The sequence below is a fragment of the Podarcis vaucheri genome (assembly GCF_965113315.1).
Source record: "Podarcis vaucheri genome assembly, chromosome: 7".
Lineage (NCBI taxonomy): Eukaryota > Metazoa > Chordata > Lepidosauria > Squamata > Lacertidae > Podarcis > Podarcis vaucheri.
The window spans coordinates 53,186,531-53,207,539 of NC_138765.1; the positions used below are offsets into that span (position 1 = coordinate 53,186,531).

Genomic DNA, 21,009 nt, shown 5'->3' on the forward strand with positions numbered 1-21,009 from the left:
GACACAGGATGTTGGTCTTTGTCAGGCTGATGAGCAAAATGGTTGATTAGTTTCTGTAGAGCTTCCTCAAACTGTGCTGTCAAAATCAACTGGTGTAGCTTTCATCAAACTCTACATACAGCATTGGGAGAAAGCTTCACCTCTTGAATTTCTGCCAGCAACGATGGCAACCATTGGCCTGCCAAAGGGTGGGGTTTGGAATCAACAACCCTAACCATCTGCTGCGCTTAGTTTCGTAGGAAATCAGTTGCTGCAACATTGGGTGGAAGCTTCAGGTTTTGAATTTCTGAGCCTTGTGTCGTTCTTAGGTAGACGGATGTCTGACACAAGGGATGTGTGCTGGGGCGGGGAAAACAAGAGTTGCAACGCTGGCGCTCTAGGCACTCTGCACGTGCTCAGAACCATTCATGCTTTATATTACAGTGACCGTGAAACAAGTTCTGGACAGTAAAAGTGCTCAAAGGACTCAGTGCGCAAGCGCAATAAAGCTCTGTCTCCCGCCCCATCTCTAGGTTAGGTCGTCTGATTGGCTGCTAAACCTTCTAGGGGCGGTCCCCGCCCTCCGACTACTTCTCTGGAGCTTAACCATGCGCCGCCACACCCCTTTCTATTTTTTTCCTTAATCTCTCGCTGCCCGGGGCGCCTCTGCGCATGCGCTTCCACAAACCCGTCACACACTCTCTTTAGCCGTCTCGTCGCCGCCGCCGACGGCGCGCTCGAATGACGTCACGCCATGGCCGCCTTGCTCCGACGCCGCCAGTAGAGGCCCTGTCTCGCGCCCTGCCGCTTCTCGGAGCCGCTTTCCCTCCCTCCTCGTCCCCTTCCCGTCCGGTCAGGTGAGGAGAGACGGGCCCGGCTTCCAGGCCCGGAAGTGGGCGGAGGGTCATAAGGGAGCTGGGCTGAGGCGCCCTGGAATTGGGGGGGGGCGCCTCCCTCACCTCAACTTATCGCGCTCTGGGTCCTCGGAGGGCGGGGTGGTAGGCCTCTCCCCCAGCCCTGAACGGGGATGACGTTATTGGGGAGGGGGAGGAGGCTGTGACTCCCCCCCCCAGGAGGGCTGGTTGAGGGTGGCGGGGTGTCAAAGGGGTGACCTCCAGGGCATCCCACAAGGAGGCGGGAAAAGGGGAGGTCGGCGTTGCTCTGTGGGGATGAAGGTGGCTTCGAGCAGAGGGGTAAGAGGGACGTTCCGTGTTAACAGTTGAAGCGGTCTGAGCATCAGGCAACCTAGACCAGCCCTGTTCTGCCTGGAAGCATCTTTCTGAAGTTTGAGGCTGCTCCCATTCTGCATGAGGTGGTTCGTACTGCCGGTAAAAGATGGGATTGCTACATCCAGAGCCCCCCCCCCCCGTGATGTTTGGACTCCCACTCCTATTATCCCTGATCATTGATCATGTTAGCTGGGCCTGATGGGAGTTGAGAGCATCATGTTGGCTACCCTTGTGAATGTTAAGCTTCCTTAAGATGCGTTGGGTCATTGACCCAGACGCACTGCTGTTGTCATCTGAACAGTTCTCCATGTTCCCAGGTACACAGAGGCCTTTCCTAGCAGTCTTACTAGTGATCCTTTTGATGGAGATGCTGGGGATTTAACCTGTGACCTTTTGCAAGCAAAGTAGGTGGTCTGCAACTGAGCTGTGGATGCTTCTGATAAACCTGTGCAACCTAGCTGCTGTCTTTTCTAACCAGAAATGAATTTGAGAGCTTCAGTATGTGCTTTACCACAGAGTGATGGTGAACATCTAAAACATGGGTAGCCAATGTGGTGTCTTCCAAATATTTTTTGGTTCCATTTCCTTTTAGCACCTGGCAGCATAGCCAAATAGTAGGGATAATGAGACTTGTAGTTCACCAACATCTGGGAGGGCACCATGTTGATTATCTCTGCCTTATAAGAGTTGAGTTGGATGACTTCTCCAACAAGCCCAGTCTCATTCCTGTCATTGGCAGTTTCAAGCAGAGAACTCTCTCCTTGACATGAGATAGTACATTGGACCTTCTGCATGCAATGCACTGAGTTATGGCCTCTGGGATTGGTGGTGGTAAATTGAGGAGGGTATAGTAAAAGGTTGATGGCTGCTCCTGCTTTGAAGGATGTACTGGGACAGACTGAGTCCTCAGTGAATGGAAAGCAAATTGTGATGACAAGTGCCAATTTGGGTTCCTCGTTAGCTGGCTACAGGTTCTTTTCTGGATGGATTTGACAGGGGCCAATGCTGCAGTTAGGGTATGTAAGGCAACAGCTCAGATGGGAAAAGACTGAGTAGGTTGACACTGATTCTGCTGGGAGGCTTAAGAACATGGATTTGGTTACTGAAAAGAGAGTGGTAAAAGAGGGACATTAACTTATCTGTGGACAGCACAGAGACAGGAGGTGCTCTGAAGTTGCAAGTAAAAATTCAAAGGGGAGGTTTAACTGAAATGAAGATTTGAGGTTCATGCAAAGGATACCTGATCAAGTTAAGTTTTGCATGAATGAACATGAAGTTATCATTGGTTTCTCATACAAAGGGAGAAGGTGGGAACACACATCCCCTGACTGCACAATGGTAGTGGCGCCCTCCCTGTGGAACACCCTCCCTTCAGATGTTAAGGAGATAAAGAACTACATAACTTTTAGACAACATCTGAAGGCAGCCCTGTATCAGGAAGTTTTTAATGTTTGATGTTTTACTGTGTTATATATATGCTGTAAGCCACTCAGAATGACTGGGGGAACCCAGCCAGATGGGTGGGGTATAAATAATAAAATTATTGTTATTCTTTAATTAATTAAATGAAGAAATTGGGTGTTGCTTTGTATGGATGGAGATACTGAAAGGCTTGAGGGATTGCTTGAAGTGAGGAAAGATAATACAATGGGGTCTTAATTTAAGATGCGAAAGTTCAAAATGTGATTTGTGTTAGGGAGCAGAAGGAAGTGTGAGTGTTGAAGAAGGGATAGGGTGTAGGAAATATGAAAGATCAAGACTTTTGTTAGTCCCGTCTTAGCTGGTGAAGACTCTGCATGTATTCCTAAGTGGCCTGGTAGCTCCTGGATATCTCAAAGATAAGCTCTGTTAACAGGGAGCTCTTTGGTACCTTGGGAAGAATAACTAGGATTTGTTGTTGATACTTAGCATTTTCAGAGTGCTTTCAGTCTTCAAATAACCAATCTTGTCATCCTTATAAGAAGTTTAGAGGGTAAATTAGTATTATCAACATACTGCAGATAAGGAAAGAGGCTGATGCTGAGAGAGAATGGCTTGCCTACAGCCGCCTTGCAAGTGCATAGCAGAGGCAAAATTCAAAACTTTACTCTCCTCCTGGGCCATTGCATTATATCACCTCCCTTGTGGTTGCCAGTGGAGGAGGATCTTTTAAAGAAAACTCCTGACAAGTTGTTAAGCATTGTGGATTAGTGAGAGCTAAGTAAAGCCAAGATAAATCATGTTTAATCACTCATCAGCCCTCTGCATTTTGAGGAAATGTGTTTTAAAAAGGTAGCATACTCCTTCTAGGCTCTTAATGACACTTCTCCATCTTAGTTTCATTTTCTCCTGGCATTGCATAGATATGTGGTATAAGATCCCATTGTATTATGTGGATCTATGTATAAGGAGCTGGTAAGTCTTATTGTTTTCAAGCACCTATGGCTAGAGCAACAGACTTTGTGATAGATGCCCATTCATTGCCAGGCTGTTAAGAACAGCACTGCTAAAGGCGGGTTGCTGTTGGTTGGTCTTTAAAGTATTTATTTGCTGGTTTTAAGCTTAAAACGTCAGAAAACAGTTTACATAAAATGACCATAAATAAAAATCAAATGAAGCAGCAGAAAGAAAGTCTAAGCCAGAAAAGAAATTTAATCATACTAACAGCACAGTCCTCTACAGGTCTGTACAAAAGTAAGTCCCATTGAGTTCAACAGGGTTTGCTCCTAGGTAAATGGGAATATGATTGCAACCTAAAATACACTAAAAGCATGGGCTTTAGTTCTGCTAAACAAATTACTTTCAATGTATAAGCACCAATTGCATTTTGTCCCTGTAACTGGGCAGGAATAGAGTGGGTGTGACATTTGTCAAACAAAATACTCCGCGAACTGCAAACCCAGTATTATTTCAGTCCCTGATCACCAAAGCCCCATCTGGCATGAGACTAGATGTTGCTCACCCTTCCTCTCTAAACCATTTCATAGTCAGTACCATGGATAGGTAGCATTGGGTAGACTTCACAGTGATCAAACTACGTTCTCAACGGTGGCCAAGTATTTCCTTTTTTTTAATTCTACTTTTGTCCTATACTTTGAACCTCAAGGCAGTATACCTAGTTCTCCCCTCCCTGTGCTATTCTCCCCACAACCCTGTGAGGTAGATTAAATTGAGATACATTAATCTGAGATAGGCTAGCCTAAGGTCTTCCAGCGAGCTTCATGGCTGAATGATGATTTAAACCTACATCTCCATGGCCCTAGTTAGCTAGTAATCACTACACCATGCTTAAATTAGAAGGAGGTTCTTCTGGAATTCTTTGTAAAAGTAACAGACCATGAATTGATTTTCTCAGAGCGAGCTTTAGTAATACTCATTATGTAATCAATAATATAGCAGAATTTCCTTCATTCTTGGCCAGCACTGGATAAAAATTAAAGGCACCTAGGAATTTGATGCTGGCACCTGGGAACATGCTGAAGGCCAGTTTCTTTAAAAAATTGATGATTGTTATGGAAATAATTGAATGTGGCAAATAGGTATTTAAAATGATTTTGGGGTCTTATTCATTGATCACTTAACATTCCGTCTATTCCAAGTTTAACCTTTAAAATGAGCACTTCATGGTTAGATTTTTCTGGGGTGAAAAGAAGATTTCCTTTCCCTAAATATTATTCCCACAAACAGATTAAATTAAATGGAAGAAAAATGCTATTTCATCTGAGACCTAACTAGAGAAGCAAATTACCATCTTCAGGCAAAATTCCTTTGGGGAATGGTAACACAGAGACAAAGGCTAAATCTTGTTCGCTTTAAAATCCCATGTTATTCACAATAGAGAGAAACATTTCTCTTGTTAGACCTTTCAAAATCTTTGGTCATGAGCATAATAACATATGTTTGAAAATACTGGTTTTTAGCTCACCCATTTATTTAGTTTCATTTGGCTTCTGTGGCACAAGATATTCATTCACTTGTCCTCCATTCTCCAGGCTTGGTAATAGTTGTCTTTTATCCTTTGTTAGTAAGGATTGGCTGCAATTGACATGGTATGGGGCATCTTTTTAGTGGGACAGAATTACATTTCAGATTAAAGTTAGCTGAGCCACATGCCAAGGGAGGACACAAATACACACACTCACCTTGATTGGGAGCCATTTGACTGAGGGAGGAATAATGTCTTCCTATGCTCAAATATGTCCATCTGCTAATCCATCGGTGAAGCCCTATACGTATACCAACTCAAGATCTTCCTCCAGACTGACATGGTTGTTCACAGCTTTCTCCCCTGTTCATTCTTTCTTCTTATGCAATTCCCTTTCATCCAGTATTTGAAATTAGCCAGGCACCTGGTGCATTTTGCACCTGGCTATCAGCCACTTGTGACCAAGTGAAGATGACTGGGCACCAGGATGGTGCCTGCATCTGTACCATTCATTGGCTCTTGACTGTTTTCACACACTAATACCGCATTCTGTAGAATTCTATCAGTTATATTTTATCTGCACAATTAGAACAAACTTCAGGAACCAAAATGCTTTTTCTATGCAGCCCGAGCAGGAGTGGTGAACGGTGTTATAGTTAATTGTTGTAGCTTGTCTTCACTTACACCACCCCACTGCCCTGCTTACAGTTGTGAAGAACATTCTTATGTTATGAATGGTCCATGTCACCATTAACAGAAAGAGATAGAAATAGGGCAATATATATAGACTGTCCCTGGATCAAGTGACTTTTATTCTTTAAGTTCTCGAAGTTCTTAACCTAGCTCAAGGTTGTCATCAGAAATAGCCAGATGTCACAGTCTTTAGAGCTGTCTTACCCCAAAATGACAACTAGACCTTCTGTTTTGGTGACTGTAACCTTAGTTTAAGGAACTGTTTGGTGCTTAGCTTATATATCTGAGTTTCTAACACTGTTATCATCATGAATTTAAGAGGGGTGCTGTATAAAACGTAACTATTGTTTGGAAGGTGATAATGTTTCTAGTGTTTCTGTTGCTTTGTCACAGGTACAAGGGATATTCTTGGTGTCTGCACAACTTTTATGTCACTTGAGAAGTCATGGGGCAATGTTGCACACATGGAATTCTGTGAGCTAAACAGTCAGTGAGCAAAATACCTTCGCCTCCTTTAGTCTTGCTGATGAAATATAACTAGGCATTACCTAAAGTATCTCTGTCACTACCTCTCAAATCTTATTTGGTTTTTAAGCTGGCTGTTTCAGCTGGCCTTAGAATCAGTTATTCCAGCTCATCTTCCTCTGACTCTTTACATTTCTGTAAGCCTGTTAATGCCGACCTTTAAGTTTGGGTGTTTCAGATTGAAAACAAACTTCTGGGCCTGTCTTCAGCAGGGTATAATTTCTGAAGTAATTAAACCATTTTAAATCATAATTGGAAAATGGCCAGCACAACAAGCTTTTGGTCATAGATGTTTCTGATCTCTAGCCTTTAAGTGCTTTTGAAATGGCAAACTTATGGGTCGCTCTTCCAAGCTACACTTTATTGCCCTGAGCCACAATTTAATAGAAGTCAATTAGTAGCATTCTTTAAGCTTCCTGATAACATTCTCTCAGTTGGAAATTCAAATCTGTCCCAAAATTTGATGTACAGGTATTCTCAAAGTAAGAGTCTAGTGAATCAAACTGTGCTAAGGGCTCCTTCAGTTAATTTTACTTTTCTTTTTAATAAGTCCTGTTTTATTCCTCCAGTCTAATACATATGTGCCCTGGCATATATTACACTCTTGCAGCATTCTAAAGTTAAAGGTCTTAAAGTTGGGAGTTTATTACCTACCTGGACATTCTATGTGTTACTAATATCACTTTATCTTTGTCACTTTGTGTCTTATGTCTACTTTTTGAATATTAGCTATTTGTTTTTGTGCCTGTATGAAGAAGGTTGACATATACAGGCCCAAATCAAGGCTAGCTGTATAAACTTTACACCTAGTGCAGGGAGAAACGCAATAATACTGTGCAATATGGAGGAAGGTTTTCGTTCTCTAAAGCAAGTATTGGGTATCTCTGGTCCTCCAGTTGTTGCTGGATTGTAACTCCCATCATCTCTGACCCCGTCATGCTGGCTTGGGTTGACAGGAATACAACAACATCTAGAGGACTGCAAATTAATTACCACTTCTCTAAAGAAAATACATAGGGTCTAATATAGTGGTGTGGAATGGATTTTTTTTTTTAAAAAAAAAACAACAACTTCTAAAAATGTACTGTTCCATAAAATGAATTAATTTGCTTTTTGAATGTACTCAGCACAAGAAAAAATGGGCTATTTCAAAGTTGTACATACTATTTTTTAAGTGCTTGCCATTACGAAGCCTAAATATTACATATATATTACACATAGTCTATTTATGTTTAAGGCAGAATATATGCAGAGGGCTCTAAACAACCCAACATGCAGCTAACTCTTCCAGTCACTTTGAAAACTCAAAGTCAACCTACCTTTCCTGAAGGCTCAGTGGTTTTGCTTGTACTCAGGATATCCATACCAGGTATCTGAAGAAGTGTGCATGCACACGAAAGCTCATACCAAGAACTAACTTAGTTGGTCTTTAAGGTGCTACTGGAAGGAATTTTTTTATTTTGACTATGGCAGACCAACACGGCTACCTATCTGCATCAGGATATCCATGTTCACCAGTGATGGCTAGCCTGTTGCCTTCTAGATATTTTGGACTTCCAGTTACCATCAGAACCATCCAGCTGATGGCTGATGGGAGTTTTAGTTCAACATCATCTGGATGGCAAAAGGTTAGGTCTCCTGCTGTTCATGGCACACAGGTTTGGCAGTAACCAGCATCGTTGATTGGCTGTTGGCACTTAGATTGGAGTGTCATTTTTCTATCCATTATAGCCTAGTAAGGAGGAGGGGGCAAAACTATTGCATTCACATGTTTCCTCCCTTTCATAAAGACCTGCAAAACACTCTTAGGGTGTTCCTTCCTATTTGCCCTTTGACTTTTGTAAGACTAATTATATCAGCGGAAGCATAAGGGGAAAGGGTTCGAAGGGCAGAAAACAACTAGGTGTTCTAGAATTTGGCAACAACCTCCAGGTTAACTACTTCTGCACATATGTAAAGGGGCAGTGGATTCTAATTAACTCCAGCTATCTGACTGTTTGTTTGATAACTCATCCCAGAATTTTAATTTCTTCCCACCCTGTGAGGTAAGATAAGAAAAGCAATACAATGAGAGCTTCAGAGGGAAAGAGAGAAAAAGATGGTGCTGTTGAAACAGCAATTGCAGGAAATCTGACTGTCACTGCTTTGCCTTCAATATTGTTCTCTCCCTTAGCTAATTGGTTAGCTAATTCTCCTTTGTGGCTGAATTGTTGGCAATAGATAAATAATGGTAGAAGTGAAAGCCATGGCATTAAAATGTCAGCTTGGTCTTTCCATTGCTTGCTGTTCTCCATCATGCTTCTCACTCCAGCAGGCTGTTTGGGACCTACCGGTGGCTGATGTTGCACTCTTGCCTGCATCCCACATCCCAAGCCTGGGAATACCATTCCTCATCCACCCCCTAATTGTTGCTACTCTTGATTTTTGTTATATGCACCATAGATGTACCCCTGTTCCTCCTGTCAGTGTGCAACAATGCAAACGCAAAACACTGGCTAAAAACTGTTAGTGAATATATAATCGGTTATGATGTCATTCAAAATACATGAAAAAGCCACCAAAATGATGTATATATCATACAACATATCTCACAAAATATACAAGTAACTAGAAGTTGTTATATATATCAGAGTCAAACAAAGAATCAAACAAATCAATGAATAGTGAGGAACACCAAGCCATCTCTCAAAGGAAGACATCTCTCCAAAGTTTCAAAAGGAGATATCCGGAATAGTTCAACTGTTTCAGAATAAAGTCTTCATCAGCTGGAAATGGAATATAAGGCATTGCAAGCAATGAATGACAACAAAACTGAGCAACCTACATGTAAGTTATACAGTGGTCAACTTTATATGTCCTGTGCATTTGTGTTTTAAGCATCAGCAGCTACACTATCCAGTGAGCACTGATCCACTAGCATGATCCCAACTAGTATGAATATTTCATTGATAATTATTCGGTATGTATCTCTTTATATATTTTGTTCTACTGTGTAACTTACATGCAGGTTGCTCAGTTTTGTTGTCATTCATTGCTTGCAGTGCCTTATATTCCATTTCCAGCTGATGAAGACTTTACAGTGGTACCTTGGGTTACAGACGCTTCAGGTTAGAGACTCCACTAACCCAGAAATAGTACCTCGGGTTAAGAACTTTGCTTCAGGATGAGAACAGAAATCGCGTGGTGGCGGCGCGGCAGTGGGAGGCCCCATTAGCTAAAGTGGTACCTCAGGTTAAGAACGGACCTTCAGAACAAATTAAGTTCTTAAACCAATGTACCACTGTATTAGGAAACAGTTGAATGGTTCCGGATATACTGTCCTTTTGAAACTTTGGAAAGACGTCTTCCTTTGAGACTTGTGTGAGACGTCTTCCTTTGAGAGATGGCTTGGCATTCCTTGCTATTCATTGATTCTTTGACTCTGATGCATATAACAACTTTTAGTTACTTGTATGTTTTGTGAGATGTGTTGTATAATATATACATCATTTTGAAGTGGCTTTTTCGTATATTTTGAATGACATCATAACCGATTATATATTCACTAACAGTTATTAGCCAGCGTGTTGCATTTGCATTTTTGTAGATTGTTACATTTTGCAACATAGGGGTTTGTGTTTGTCCTCCTCTCAGTGTAGCTGTGACTGCTGCCTTATGTCTTTAAAATCCATCTGCTCAGCCTTCTCTTGTTTAGCTGAAGAGTTTGGGGCATTAAGACCACCCACAATCTTGGCAAGTGTCATAATTTTGCATCCAATTTGATACCACAAGGGTTTCTGGTGAAGTGGGCTTCTGCCACTTTAAGGTGCCACCTGTCTTTAAGGTGCCACAAGATCCTCTGTGATTTTGCTGCAACAGACTAAGACTGCTGCCCCAGAATTTTTACTGTCTAGGGGTTGTAATCTGTTCTAAATCCTAGGGATAAAAATTCAAATGAGGACTGTGTGCATACCATTGTGTCATTAATTTACATGTCTACATTCTGAGTGAATTTGAGAATTACACAAATCTATTGATCTCACATTAATTATCCTTGCATGTTTTGGGCTTTCAGAAAACATGTTTTTTTTCTGCTATGTTTAGATATGGTAGTGCTGGAGAGGAAGAAATTAGAGGAGAATAAAGGTAACGCATGGGGAAAGAGGTTAGATGTATTGTGCAGAGGACATGGGAAATAACTGGCTATGTCCTTTTTAAGAGTTATGTGTGCAGAACACCTGGTGCTAGGTGCCTCCCCAACCCCAGGCAAACTGCACACATTCTCCTCCATAAGGATCAGAAGCTTGTACTTGGTAAAATGCTGTGGGCCTCACCTTTCACATACACCTACTATGGTTCACAAGTTACTGTCATATATAGTCTACTCTGTGTAACTGGGAGCAGATGAAATTCTGGTTGAACACTTGCGGTCTTAAATGGTACTGTTAGGCAAACAGGCCCAGTCTCTCTGCTTGGATTGTAAACTGAGGATTCATTTTTAAGGAGTATCTGTATCTGACAGCTGAGAAATGTAGGAATGCTTGAGGCTGAATGTTTACACATTATCCCATCCAGCTATTTATTTTTCTCCATTACAGACTAGCAGGCCCTGATGGATGTTTCCAAAAGCCCTGAGCAAAACCCCCGCTCTCCCGACGAAAAAGAGGAGGAAGAGGACGAGGACCAGCTGCTGTCTGATGACGAAATCCTCAGAGAGAGCGGCTCAGAAGAGGATGGAGAGGACGGGCAGGGCACCACTTTGGGAGAAGGCAAGGAAGATGCTGACAGAATATTGAGTCAGGAGGAGGAGGAGGACGAAGAAGAAGAGAACCACTCAGGTGAAGAGGACTGCTTAAGTGAAACCAAGTCTCAGGACTCCGACAATAATGAGCAAAGCAGGGAGCTTAAGGGCTCTCTCTCTGTCAAGGAGGATGAGGAAGAACAGGCAAACGACTTGGGTGATGAAGCCTCCTCAGTCACTCGGGAACTAGACGAACATGAACTGGACTATGATGAGGAGGTTCCCGAGGAGCCAAGCACCGTTGCGGCTGACGATGAGACTGACAAGGCTGGGGGAGAGGAAGAGGAAGAGGAGGAGGAAGAGAAGGTAAATGAACCACCTGAGGATGAGAAAAAATCTGGCACAAAGAGCGACGACGAAAGAGGTGGGCAGGAGCCTATCAAAGAGAAGAAGAAAGAGGAAGACGGAGAAATTGATGATGGCGAGATTGATGTAAGTTCACCTCCTTCCCACAATCTCAGGTTTTGCCCCCAGCCAGTGTCCCTGGAAACCAGGATTTACACAGCACTCCCCCTCCCACTTCTGTTTCCTAGATCTCCTGCATATGCAAAAGGACCTCTTGTGGGCTGTTTTCATAGGTACATTTTCAGCTAGAGGAATCCTAACATGCGTCTCACAGCACTATCATCATTGGAATCTCCAGATGCCAGTCAATCTCATATCAGGCCATTCTTTCTAAGCACCCTCATTCAGAAATAGAAAACCTAGGAACAAAGAGATGGAGAAGCATCTAGACAGAGCCCATGATCTTCTTTTGCAGAATCTTGGGAGGGACTGTAGTGTTGAGTTTCTTCCCCACATTCTCAGTGTATGCAGCGCTGGAGTAGCGGCAGGGGAGTTTCCCCTTTACTTTGGTTCATTCTCCTCCTGGTTCCCGGAAATAGTAAGGGACTGTCCACAACTTTGAGTTGGAGTGCATGCTTGGTATGTAGGAAGTGTCAAGTTTGTCCCTTGCATATCTCCAGGTAGAAGACAGACAGGCTAGGAAGGGCTTCCTTTTGCTTGTGGTCTTAGGGAAGAACCCTTAGCCAGAGTAAATCTTCCTGGGCTAGATGGACCAGTGGTGTAACTCAGAATAAGGCAGCTTCATGTGTTAACAGGATACCTAGGTTTGCATCTCCATGTAGTCTAGTGAGGCCTGTCAGCTCAAGTAAATATCATTTGACAGTTTCCTTCTATCTGCTTATTGGTGGCAGGAAATTTGATTGTGGACTGTCTGAAGCATACACATAACCTGTGCCTATTCATGTAAGCTTGGCATTTCTGCATTATCAGTAGCCTTAAAACCTACCTGCTTCTGGAAATGGATGCCAGTCAGTCTCTTAAAAAAGAGCATAGCAGAAGCGTTACTCATCCTGGAAGGTTTCTTTTTAAAATCCACTACTGAGGTTCTCTCTGATAAATGCAATACAAGGCCTGCTCTTTCATGCTATCCATATGAACATGGAAAGCTGCCATATACCAAGTCAGCTATTTTGACTTTAGGCCCAGAGCCCTTTCCCATCCCTGCTGTCTGAGAATTTTTTAGGTTGGGGTCACCAACATGGTACCCTGCAGGTGTTGCAAGCAACAACTCCCATCCGCACAGCCAGCATGGTGAATGGCTAAACGCTGGAAAACTTTATAAGGGGTTACAATAGATTACTGGTAGCACAAAGTGTGACTTTTAGCTTTTGTGTTAAAATTGACACTCAACGGAAGAGTCCTATGGCATTTCAAAGAAAAAAAACCATTTCAGTTTGGTACCCTTTTCTTATGTATGTTAATGACAAAATCACAATTGACAGCCTCCTTCCCATTATGCCAGAATCTGGAATGCATGATCTCTTTCTTAACAATCCTCTGTCTTGGCTCGCTTTATGTGACTGTGTAAAATTGCCAACTAGTCTTTCCCATCCCTCAAACCATACGGGTAAATGTATTGCAAGGTATATGATGACTCTGAATGTTTATGGCATTTATGTAACATCCTCTACTTGCTTGTAGTGCAGGACCAGTTCCCTGCATTTCAGTTCACTTACAGGTAGGTGCTTGTATAACTGCTTCCATTGAGAGTGGTGGGGCCATGGAGGGTATGTTCTTTTTCCATCAATTCTAAAGTGAGACAGAGTCAAATAACATATTTGTTAGCATTGTAATAAGGATGATAACGAGGTGTGATGAATAGGGCTAGGTGATAACTGGTTTTCAACATTGCGATGTATCACCAGCTAAACATCCCGATATACCAATATTTCACAATGTGTGGAATAAGGATAGAACTACCGTATTTTTTGCTCTATAAGACTCACCTTTTCCCTCCTAAAAAAGTAAGGGGAAATGTGTGTGCATCTTACGGAGGGAATGCAGGCTGCGCAGCTATCCCAGAAGCCAGAACAGCAAGAGGGATTGCTGCTTTCACTGTGCAGTGATCCCTCTTGCTGTTCTGGCTTCTGAGATTCAGAATATTTTTTTTCTTGTTTTCCTCCTCCAAAAACTAGGTGTGTCTTGTGGTCTGGTGCGTCTTATAGAGCGAAAAATACGGTATGTTGAGGTGAACATCAGGATTGAGTGATAACTGGCTTTAAACATTGTGATATATCACCAGCTAAACATTGCAATATACCAATATATCACAATGTCTGAAATAAGGATGGAGCTATGTAGAGGCATTGGCTGGCTTCACAGTTTTCCCTGCATCGTGATTTTTGCCCATTCCTCCTCTTGTGATTCGCTGCCCCCTGCAGGAGGCAGGGAAGCGCTAAGCTGGCAGAGTTAACAGGGACTGCAGGAATTGAAAGAAGCATTGGCTGGCTTCACGGTTTTTCCCATATTGTGATTTTTGCATAGTGCGCATATACACACACACCATGATTTGTGATATATTGCCAGGTCAAAAATGAAAACCAATATCACTATATGGACTTCAAACCAGTTTTGGACAATATATTGATATATCTATCACCCAGCCCTAGTGATGAATTACTTTGTATTTACTATTTATTTATAAAACTGAACAAAATAATTAAATAAGAAACAGAAAAGCTCATCCAGCATGGCCAATGATTGAAGCTGGCATCTCTTGCATGCAGAGTATGTAGCCCACCACTGAAGTAACTTCTCCCACCTTCCCCACACACCCCCAAAAAAGATACCAGGGACACAGCTTCTGGCCTTCTGCATCTAATGCATATGCTGTACTGCTGAGCTCTGGTCCCTCATTTGGTTAAAAGCAATCTTGCTTTTACTGTCTGACTTTTCCGAGTTATTAGTTTTGAAGACTGTCATAAAGAGCACGCAGCTTTCTCTCTCCACATGTTGTGTTGTGCTGTGGTGTGGCTTTTCATTTCTATGACTATGTAAGAGCTGTACCACATTGTAATTCTGCACTGTTCTTCCTGAAACGGGGAGAGTTGGATTTTGTAGCAATGAACAGTGAAATGGTTTTATTTGCTCTCTTTAAGAGCTGCTTGTAAACAGATTGCCTCTGAACTTAATAGGGTGGAACCTCATCTGCATACCTGGCATCCTGCAGATCTATGAATAGGAGAAACCCAGAAATAAAATAAAGCACTTTTAATGTTCTGTGCCCAAGTGGGAGGCAGGAAGCGAGGGTGGAGAGATAAAAAAAAGATATGTTCCAGGTTAATTTATCATTCACCAAAGTTACCTTGTGCAAATCAAAAAGTGTCTGTACACTTGCTTTAAATCTTACAAGATTTGCTTGGAGCCCAGCTCTTGAATCTGCCATATTTTGGCAGTTTAGCAATTGGAGGAAAGGGATAGATAGCTGAGAAGAGATAGAGCTGTATGTTTAATAGTGGAAGATAACTGGCAGGTGAGAGTACTCTGTAACACAGAGAAGCCCTGCCCTTGCCATGCTGAACGTTTACAAATGTTTGACTTTTCTTAAGAGCCACACGTAGCAGAGAAAGGAGGAAGAGAATGACAGACTCAGTTGGACCTGTTATGGCTGGTGGAACGTGGCTCACCGTCCACCTGTTCAGGAGCAGGTGGATAGAAAGTGTTCGGCTTCACCTGTCTCCCAATGTGCAACTTGATTGAAGGGTAGCAAAGCAAATACTCTATTATTGGCAGCATTGCTGCTGTAGCAGCATCTGCCTTTAACATACCTGTCTCTTTATGTCTTTCAGGATGACGATCTGGAAGAGGGAGAGGTAAAAGACCCAAATGACAGGAAAGTGAGGCCGCGTCTCACCTGTCGATTTTTCATGAAAGGTAGGAGCCATGCCCAAGTGCTCCCTCTCTCCTGGAGCTTGCAGAGGCATCTGTCAGGACTTATTGCCTCTGCCATCCTGCCTCCCGAGACTTGTGGCTTCTGAACATAGTGCATTATCCAGGTTTATTTTTGTATGTTATCAAGTCACATCAGATCAAACGTTCTCAAATGTTGTCACAGCAAGCATCACAAAAGGCCTTCGTAAGAATCCTTTGGGATCAGATCCTGGCAAGGCCACTTGGTATGTTTGTAGCAGTAACCACTCAGATATTTGGGATAGCCAGAAGCTGAGCACGAGGAAAGAACCCACATCCATGGTCTTTGGTATTCCAAGACATCCTGCATTTTTATATGAACACTCCATTCAGTAATTACAACTCAGAAGCCATTTTTTATTATATCTGGATCTCAAGTCCCACCATCATGGCTACAGTGGGTGGCAGTCAGATTTCCCATGGCCTTTTAAAATATATGTTTAATTGGTTGGTTTTAATGCTGTTTGACAATAAAAACAAGGACATTAAAAATGCATGTCATTTCCAGTCTTAAATAGAAACTAAAGAAATCCTATGTGTTTTACTTGATTAATTAGTTAATTAAATTGGAACCTGGATAAATATATTTCTGAAGTAAGAAGCAGACTTGCTTTGTTTTTAGGTGGTGGAGAGAGATGCTTGTGTTGAGGTAGGCATCCTTGTAAAAGAGGCATTTATTTTGCATACAAAATACTTTCAAGATGGTACTTTCCATCCGTAATTTTTATAAGTACTTTGTGCTAAAAAAAATTCATTAAAAATGTTTAGTTAATTAAAAATGCCTTTGCGGTTAATCAGTGGCACATTTTAAGTTGCTCGGAAGGTTTTTAATTGATTGAACTATTCTGAGATAACTTGTTTAAGCTAACCACCTTCCAGGTTCAGGGGTGGGATTAGATGGACACTTATATGGTAATGGAAAGATGAGCTTCTCCTGGCACTTGGGTCAAGGATACAACTCTCTCTCTGAGCTCTGCTAGGTTTTAATAAAAGCTGTTCATCAAAGTTCTCTTAGGACCTGGGCAATTCATAAAGAAGCAGCAACCAAGAAATAAAATGTAAAGCATCAGCAGTGGATTTCTCCTTTGATGAATGCTCTGCCTTCTTTTTTCTTTTTCTTTTTCAAGTGATTTGAACATCTCTGCAAAGATATACATATGCTCCAGTCACTTTTTTGTGTTTTGTTTTTTTACTTTTTCCATTCATGGAGATTTTAAACCTTCTGTGTGCTTTCCCCCCCATAGGGCATTGTACTTGGGGTATGAACTGTCGGTTCATTCATCCTGGTGTAAATGACAAAGGAAACTACTCTTTGATCTCCAAGCCAGATCCTTTCTCTCCAAATGGCGCACCACCCATTGGCCCTGGGCCTCACCCTCTGATGCCAGCCAATCCTTGGGTATGGTAATATTACTTTTTTAATACATTATCATTCATGGTTTAATTTAAAATGCCAAGAGGTTGACCAGGCTACACTGCATTGGAAGATATGCAAACACTGGAGCAAGTGAGGAGCATCAAGTTGGCATTTCCATGTTCTACACCTTTTCTTGTGTTTGTCTGTTGATGCTTGCAGAAACCGTGAGTGGGTGAGATGGGGACAGTGCTGCCCCTCTGGGTCATGTGCAAGCTTCAGTGCCTTTTTGTTTGGCCTATGGATTCTTATTTTAGAAAATCTCAGCTCTTGTGTTCCAAAAGCAATGGTTCACTTAGCCCTATACTGTCAGCCCTGGTTGGATTGGCCAAAAACCCCACACCAACCAGCCTCCGGTGGCAAGGGCTCATTTTCAGCCCCATTATTTGAGATCACTTAGTTGTGCATGTACCATGTTTCAGAGTGTAATGACCTCAAATTCTGACGCCACATGCATTGCCACTGAGCCACAACTTTAAAGCCACTTGCATATAAGCATGGTCATAAGAGCATAAGAGTAGCCTGACTGCTGGATCAGGCCAGAGGCCCAGCTGGTCCAACATCCTGTTTTCACAGTGGACAAGCAGATACTCCAATGAGTCCTCAGGTGTGTTACCTGGCAACTGCTGCTCAAGAAACATGCCGTATTTTTCGCTCTATAGGATGCACTTTTTCCCCTCCAAAAATTAAGGGGAAATGTGTGTGCATCCTATAGAACGAATGCAGGCTGCGCCGCTAAGCCCAAAGGCAGAACAGGGAGACGGAGCGCTGCGGAGCGCTCCGTCTCGCTGTTCTAGCTTGGGGACGACTGCGCGCAAAGCCTCTCCAGGGCAGCGGGGTGCCTTCACCCTGCTCTCCTGCAGAGGCTAGCAAGGCTGCTCCCAAGCCAGAACAGCGAGACGGAGGGCTCCGTCTCGCTCTTCTAGCTTGGGGACGATTGCGTGCAAAGCCTCTCCAGGGCAGCGGGGTGCCTTCACCCCGCTGTCCTGCAGAGGCTAGCAAGGCTGTTCCCAAGCCAGAACAGCGAGACGGAGGGCTCTGTCTCGCTCTTCTAGCTTGGGGGTGGCTGCGCGCAAAGACTCTCCAGGGCAGTGGGGCACTGCACTCCAAAAGCTTCAGGGATCTTTGAGGCTGGCGGTGGGGGGAAGCAGCGCTTCCCCCCACCGCCAGCCCCACACACATGGGTGAATGCACCTTGAACGCACCTTGTTTTAGAGGGGGAGAACAAGGGGGGGATTTTTCCCTGTTCTCCCCCTCCTATGGTCCGGTGCGTCCTATAGAGCGAAAAATACGGTACTGCCTCCAACAGTGGAGGTTGCAAATAAAGTGATCTCTAAGCATGATGATTTGTTTCCTAAAGCAGAGCTGGGTAACCTGTGGCCCTCCAGATGTTATTAGTCTAAAACTCCCTCCATCCCTGCCCACTGGCTATGCTTGCTGGGACTGACGAGAGTCCAACAACGTCCAGAAGGCCACAGTTTCACCATCCCTGAAAACCCAGACAGTAGGGGGGCAGGGGCTAGCTTTATGTTTATAGTCAAATCTTGTTGAAGTATCTGATTTTGAATGTTGGAATAAGTAGACTGCAAGCCTCTGTATGGAGGTTGGGGGCTGCAGTCCTTCCTTAAATTTTAAGATTGTTTTCCAGAAAGAAGCTTCATTAAAGACCCCTTCACCCCTTTTCCAGATCATGCCTGTTTTTCCCTTGAAAACCCAATTTCCTTCATCAAAACTCTTTCATGCAAACAAATTTCATTGTTGTTAAGATTCTTGGAACACAACCTTCTGACCAGATTTTATGGAAGATACACAACTCTCCTTGTGTTGAGAGAGTGCAGCTGCCATGTGAAGGAACGTACTCTTAATTTTGCTGAAATCCTAAAGCAAACCAGTCTGAGTATGCAGTAACATGCACATTTGGAGCAAGAAGCTCCCCTGAGTTATTTGTAAAGGCATACATTTTTCCTGTCATTAGCTTTCTAGGATGTTTCATTTTCATGTGCAAATACTGCCAATACTTAAAGGACTAAAGTTAAAACAAAAACCTTTTAAAGATTTCCCCTTTCCCTTGGTGAAGGCAGAGACTTTGAGATAAAGCATTCTCTAAGGTAGGACAGTCCAATTTCTTATTATTCTTTAAAAATAAATATTTTTACGCCCTTGGGCAAATTCATTTAACTTCCCTGAACAGAACAGAAGCAATGGGCCGGGAGAAAGGGAAAGAGGGCCTAATGGAAATGTGTGTCACCTCATTCTGAAACCATCCTCTTCTCTTTTCTTAAAAGGGAGCCCCTGTAGTTGATGAAATATTGCCACCTCCGCCTCCAGACCCTCCAGCAGAAAGTGCTTGGGAACGGGGACTCCGCCATGCGAAAGAGGTAAAGCAGCTGTCTGGGGACAAACAGGAAAAATACATTTGAACCAAGAGCATGTACTAGGCTGCTGTTCACAGGTATTCAGAATCTCCTCCAAATCAACACTTGGATAATTAGGAATGAGTAGACATGAGCCTTGGGATTGTCTGCTCATGCAGAAGGGGAGGAAACGGGAGGCTTCTGATGGTGGCATTTCCCCCATCCAGACAAAAAGGGAAACTCTGCTCTGCTCTTTCTGGCGACTAGTGACCTAAAGTGTCTCACCTCTGGAGGAGTAAAGAGAGCATGCAAGCTCAAGGCTGTCACTTGCTTGTTCTCATTATGTTGGAATTGGGGCCCTAGAGATAGGCAATTGATCTGCCTTGCTAAGGAGTATCAACTCTTGACTTGAGTGGCTCTTCAAGTTATCCAGCAGTGATATATCTACACACACACGGCTCGGCTGCTTGAGGTTCTATGATGGAAGATTGCACCACTTTAAAGTTCACCCCTTTAGTGTTTGCATCTCATGCAAAACACGTGCTCCGCCAGTGAACAGTATATTGCCCATTCTTATAGGAAGCACATTGTTTCCTCAGTGACCATGCGCTGTGCAATCTTATCTCTCTCTCAAATTTTGGGCAAGTTCCCTAGGAAACCCTCTTTAAATATTGAGTTGAACAACAAAAGTGTGTGTTTTTCTTGAAAAGGCTGAGATTGCCACGCAGGTTACTCTTCAAAACACAAAAGCAAAAGCTGCGTTCACTGTGACTTATGCATGACAGCATGTGATAGGCCACCAAGAGCCCGCATGGCTGAGTCAAGAGTTTTCCATATCCAGTTCCATTATTGTACTCAGGATGATGAGACTTATTTTTATACATATAAATGAAATTGGTAAGAGTGGACTGCTACAACCTCTTTCTTTACTCAGGCCTTTAGTTAATGAGAGTTGTCTCCTGCAGCGGTGTTCATCTTTTACTCAAGTAAAAGTATTTAGTGTTTAGTATGGCTTTTTTAAAATTGCTTTTATTTGTTGTATTTTACCTTGCTGAATCACCTTGAGACTTTTTATTTTGTATAAAGCAACTGATAAATGTAATAAATTATAATAGTGATAATCTGAATCTCTGGAGCCTGTTAAAAGCAGCTAGCAACACAGTGAAGAAATAATAATAATAATAATAATAATAATAATAATAATAATAATAATAATTTTGTTTGTTTTGCCCCACCCATCTGGCTGGGTTTCCCCATTCCAAGATGGTGCTTTTTAAAATCATCATTATTATCATCATCAAACAAACAGAAGGATACCCAGCATTCTTGGTTTATCAGTTCGTATTCAAAATGCTTCATTTCCATCCTTGGTGATGTTTGTTGCAGTGAGTGGCTGTGAGAAAAGCAAGGCTAAAACAACTAATAAGGACCAAGCACATTTTAAAAATCCTGTTTCAGTGGCTACTTTTACTTTGAAGAAAACCTGTCCCAATCTGGATCGGGGTCTTGCACTTGCTTCCTTCCAAAAATATATTCTTTACTCTGGCCCTGGCTGCTCTCTGCCTCTGAAGGTGCTATTTGCAGTAAGCCAGTCCTTCCTGACCTGATGCCCTCTAGATCTTTTTCACTACAACTCCCATGCAATGCTGGCTGGGCTGATGGGACTTACAGTCTCTTAAAGCATCTGAAGGGCACCAGGGTTGAGAAGGCTGCAGTAAATAGCAAAGGGCAGTGTTCTTTAGGAAATGAATAGTGCTCATTTCCAGTTGGGAGATGGCAGCTGCTTTTATTCCAAAAGAATAAAAAGTGACAACTTTTCAAAACAAAAGGAAACAGCTTAAGCTTTTGAAAAAGTGTGTTTGTGTAGCTCAGCCTTA

The 21,009-nt window shown here is 42.7% G+C and overlaps 1 protein-coding gene across 2 annotated transcripts in view; it reads left to right on the plus strand.

The window, feature by feature from the left end:
- The first annotated feature begins 704 nt into the window (after positions 1–704).
- Positions 705–21,009, plus strand: part of ZC3H18 (zinc finger CCCH-type containing 18) — a 54,835-nt gene continuing 34,530 nt past the window's right edge. For both annotated transcript variants that reach the window (XM_082229192.1, XM_082229193.1), the window contains exons 1-5: positions 705–836; positions 10,908–11,542; positions 15,244–15,328; positions 16,609–16,763; positions 19,064–19,156. In XM_082229192.1, the coding sequence (XP_082085318.1) occupies positions 10,922–11,542; positions 15,244–15,328; positions 16,609–16,763; positions 19,064–19,156 (954 nt within the window). In that variant the 5' untranslated portion in view covers positions 705–836; positions 10,908–10,921. The remainder of the gene's footprint in view (positions 837–10,907; positions 11,543–15,243; positions 15,329–16,608; positions 16,764–19,063; positions 19,157–21,009) is intronic.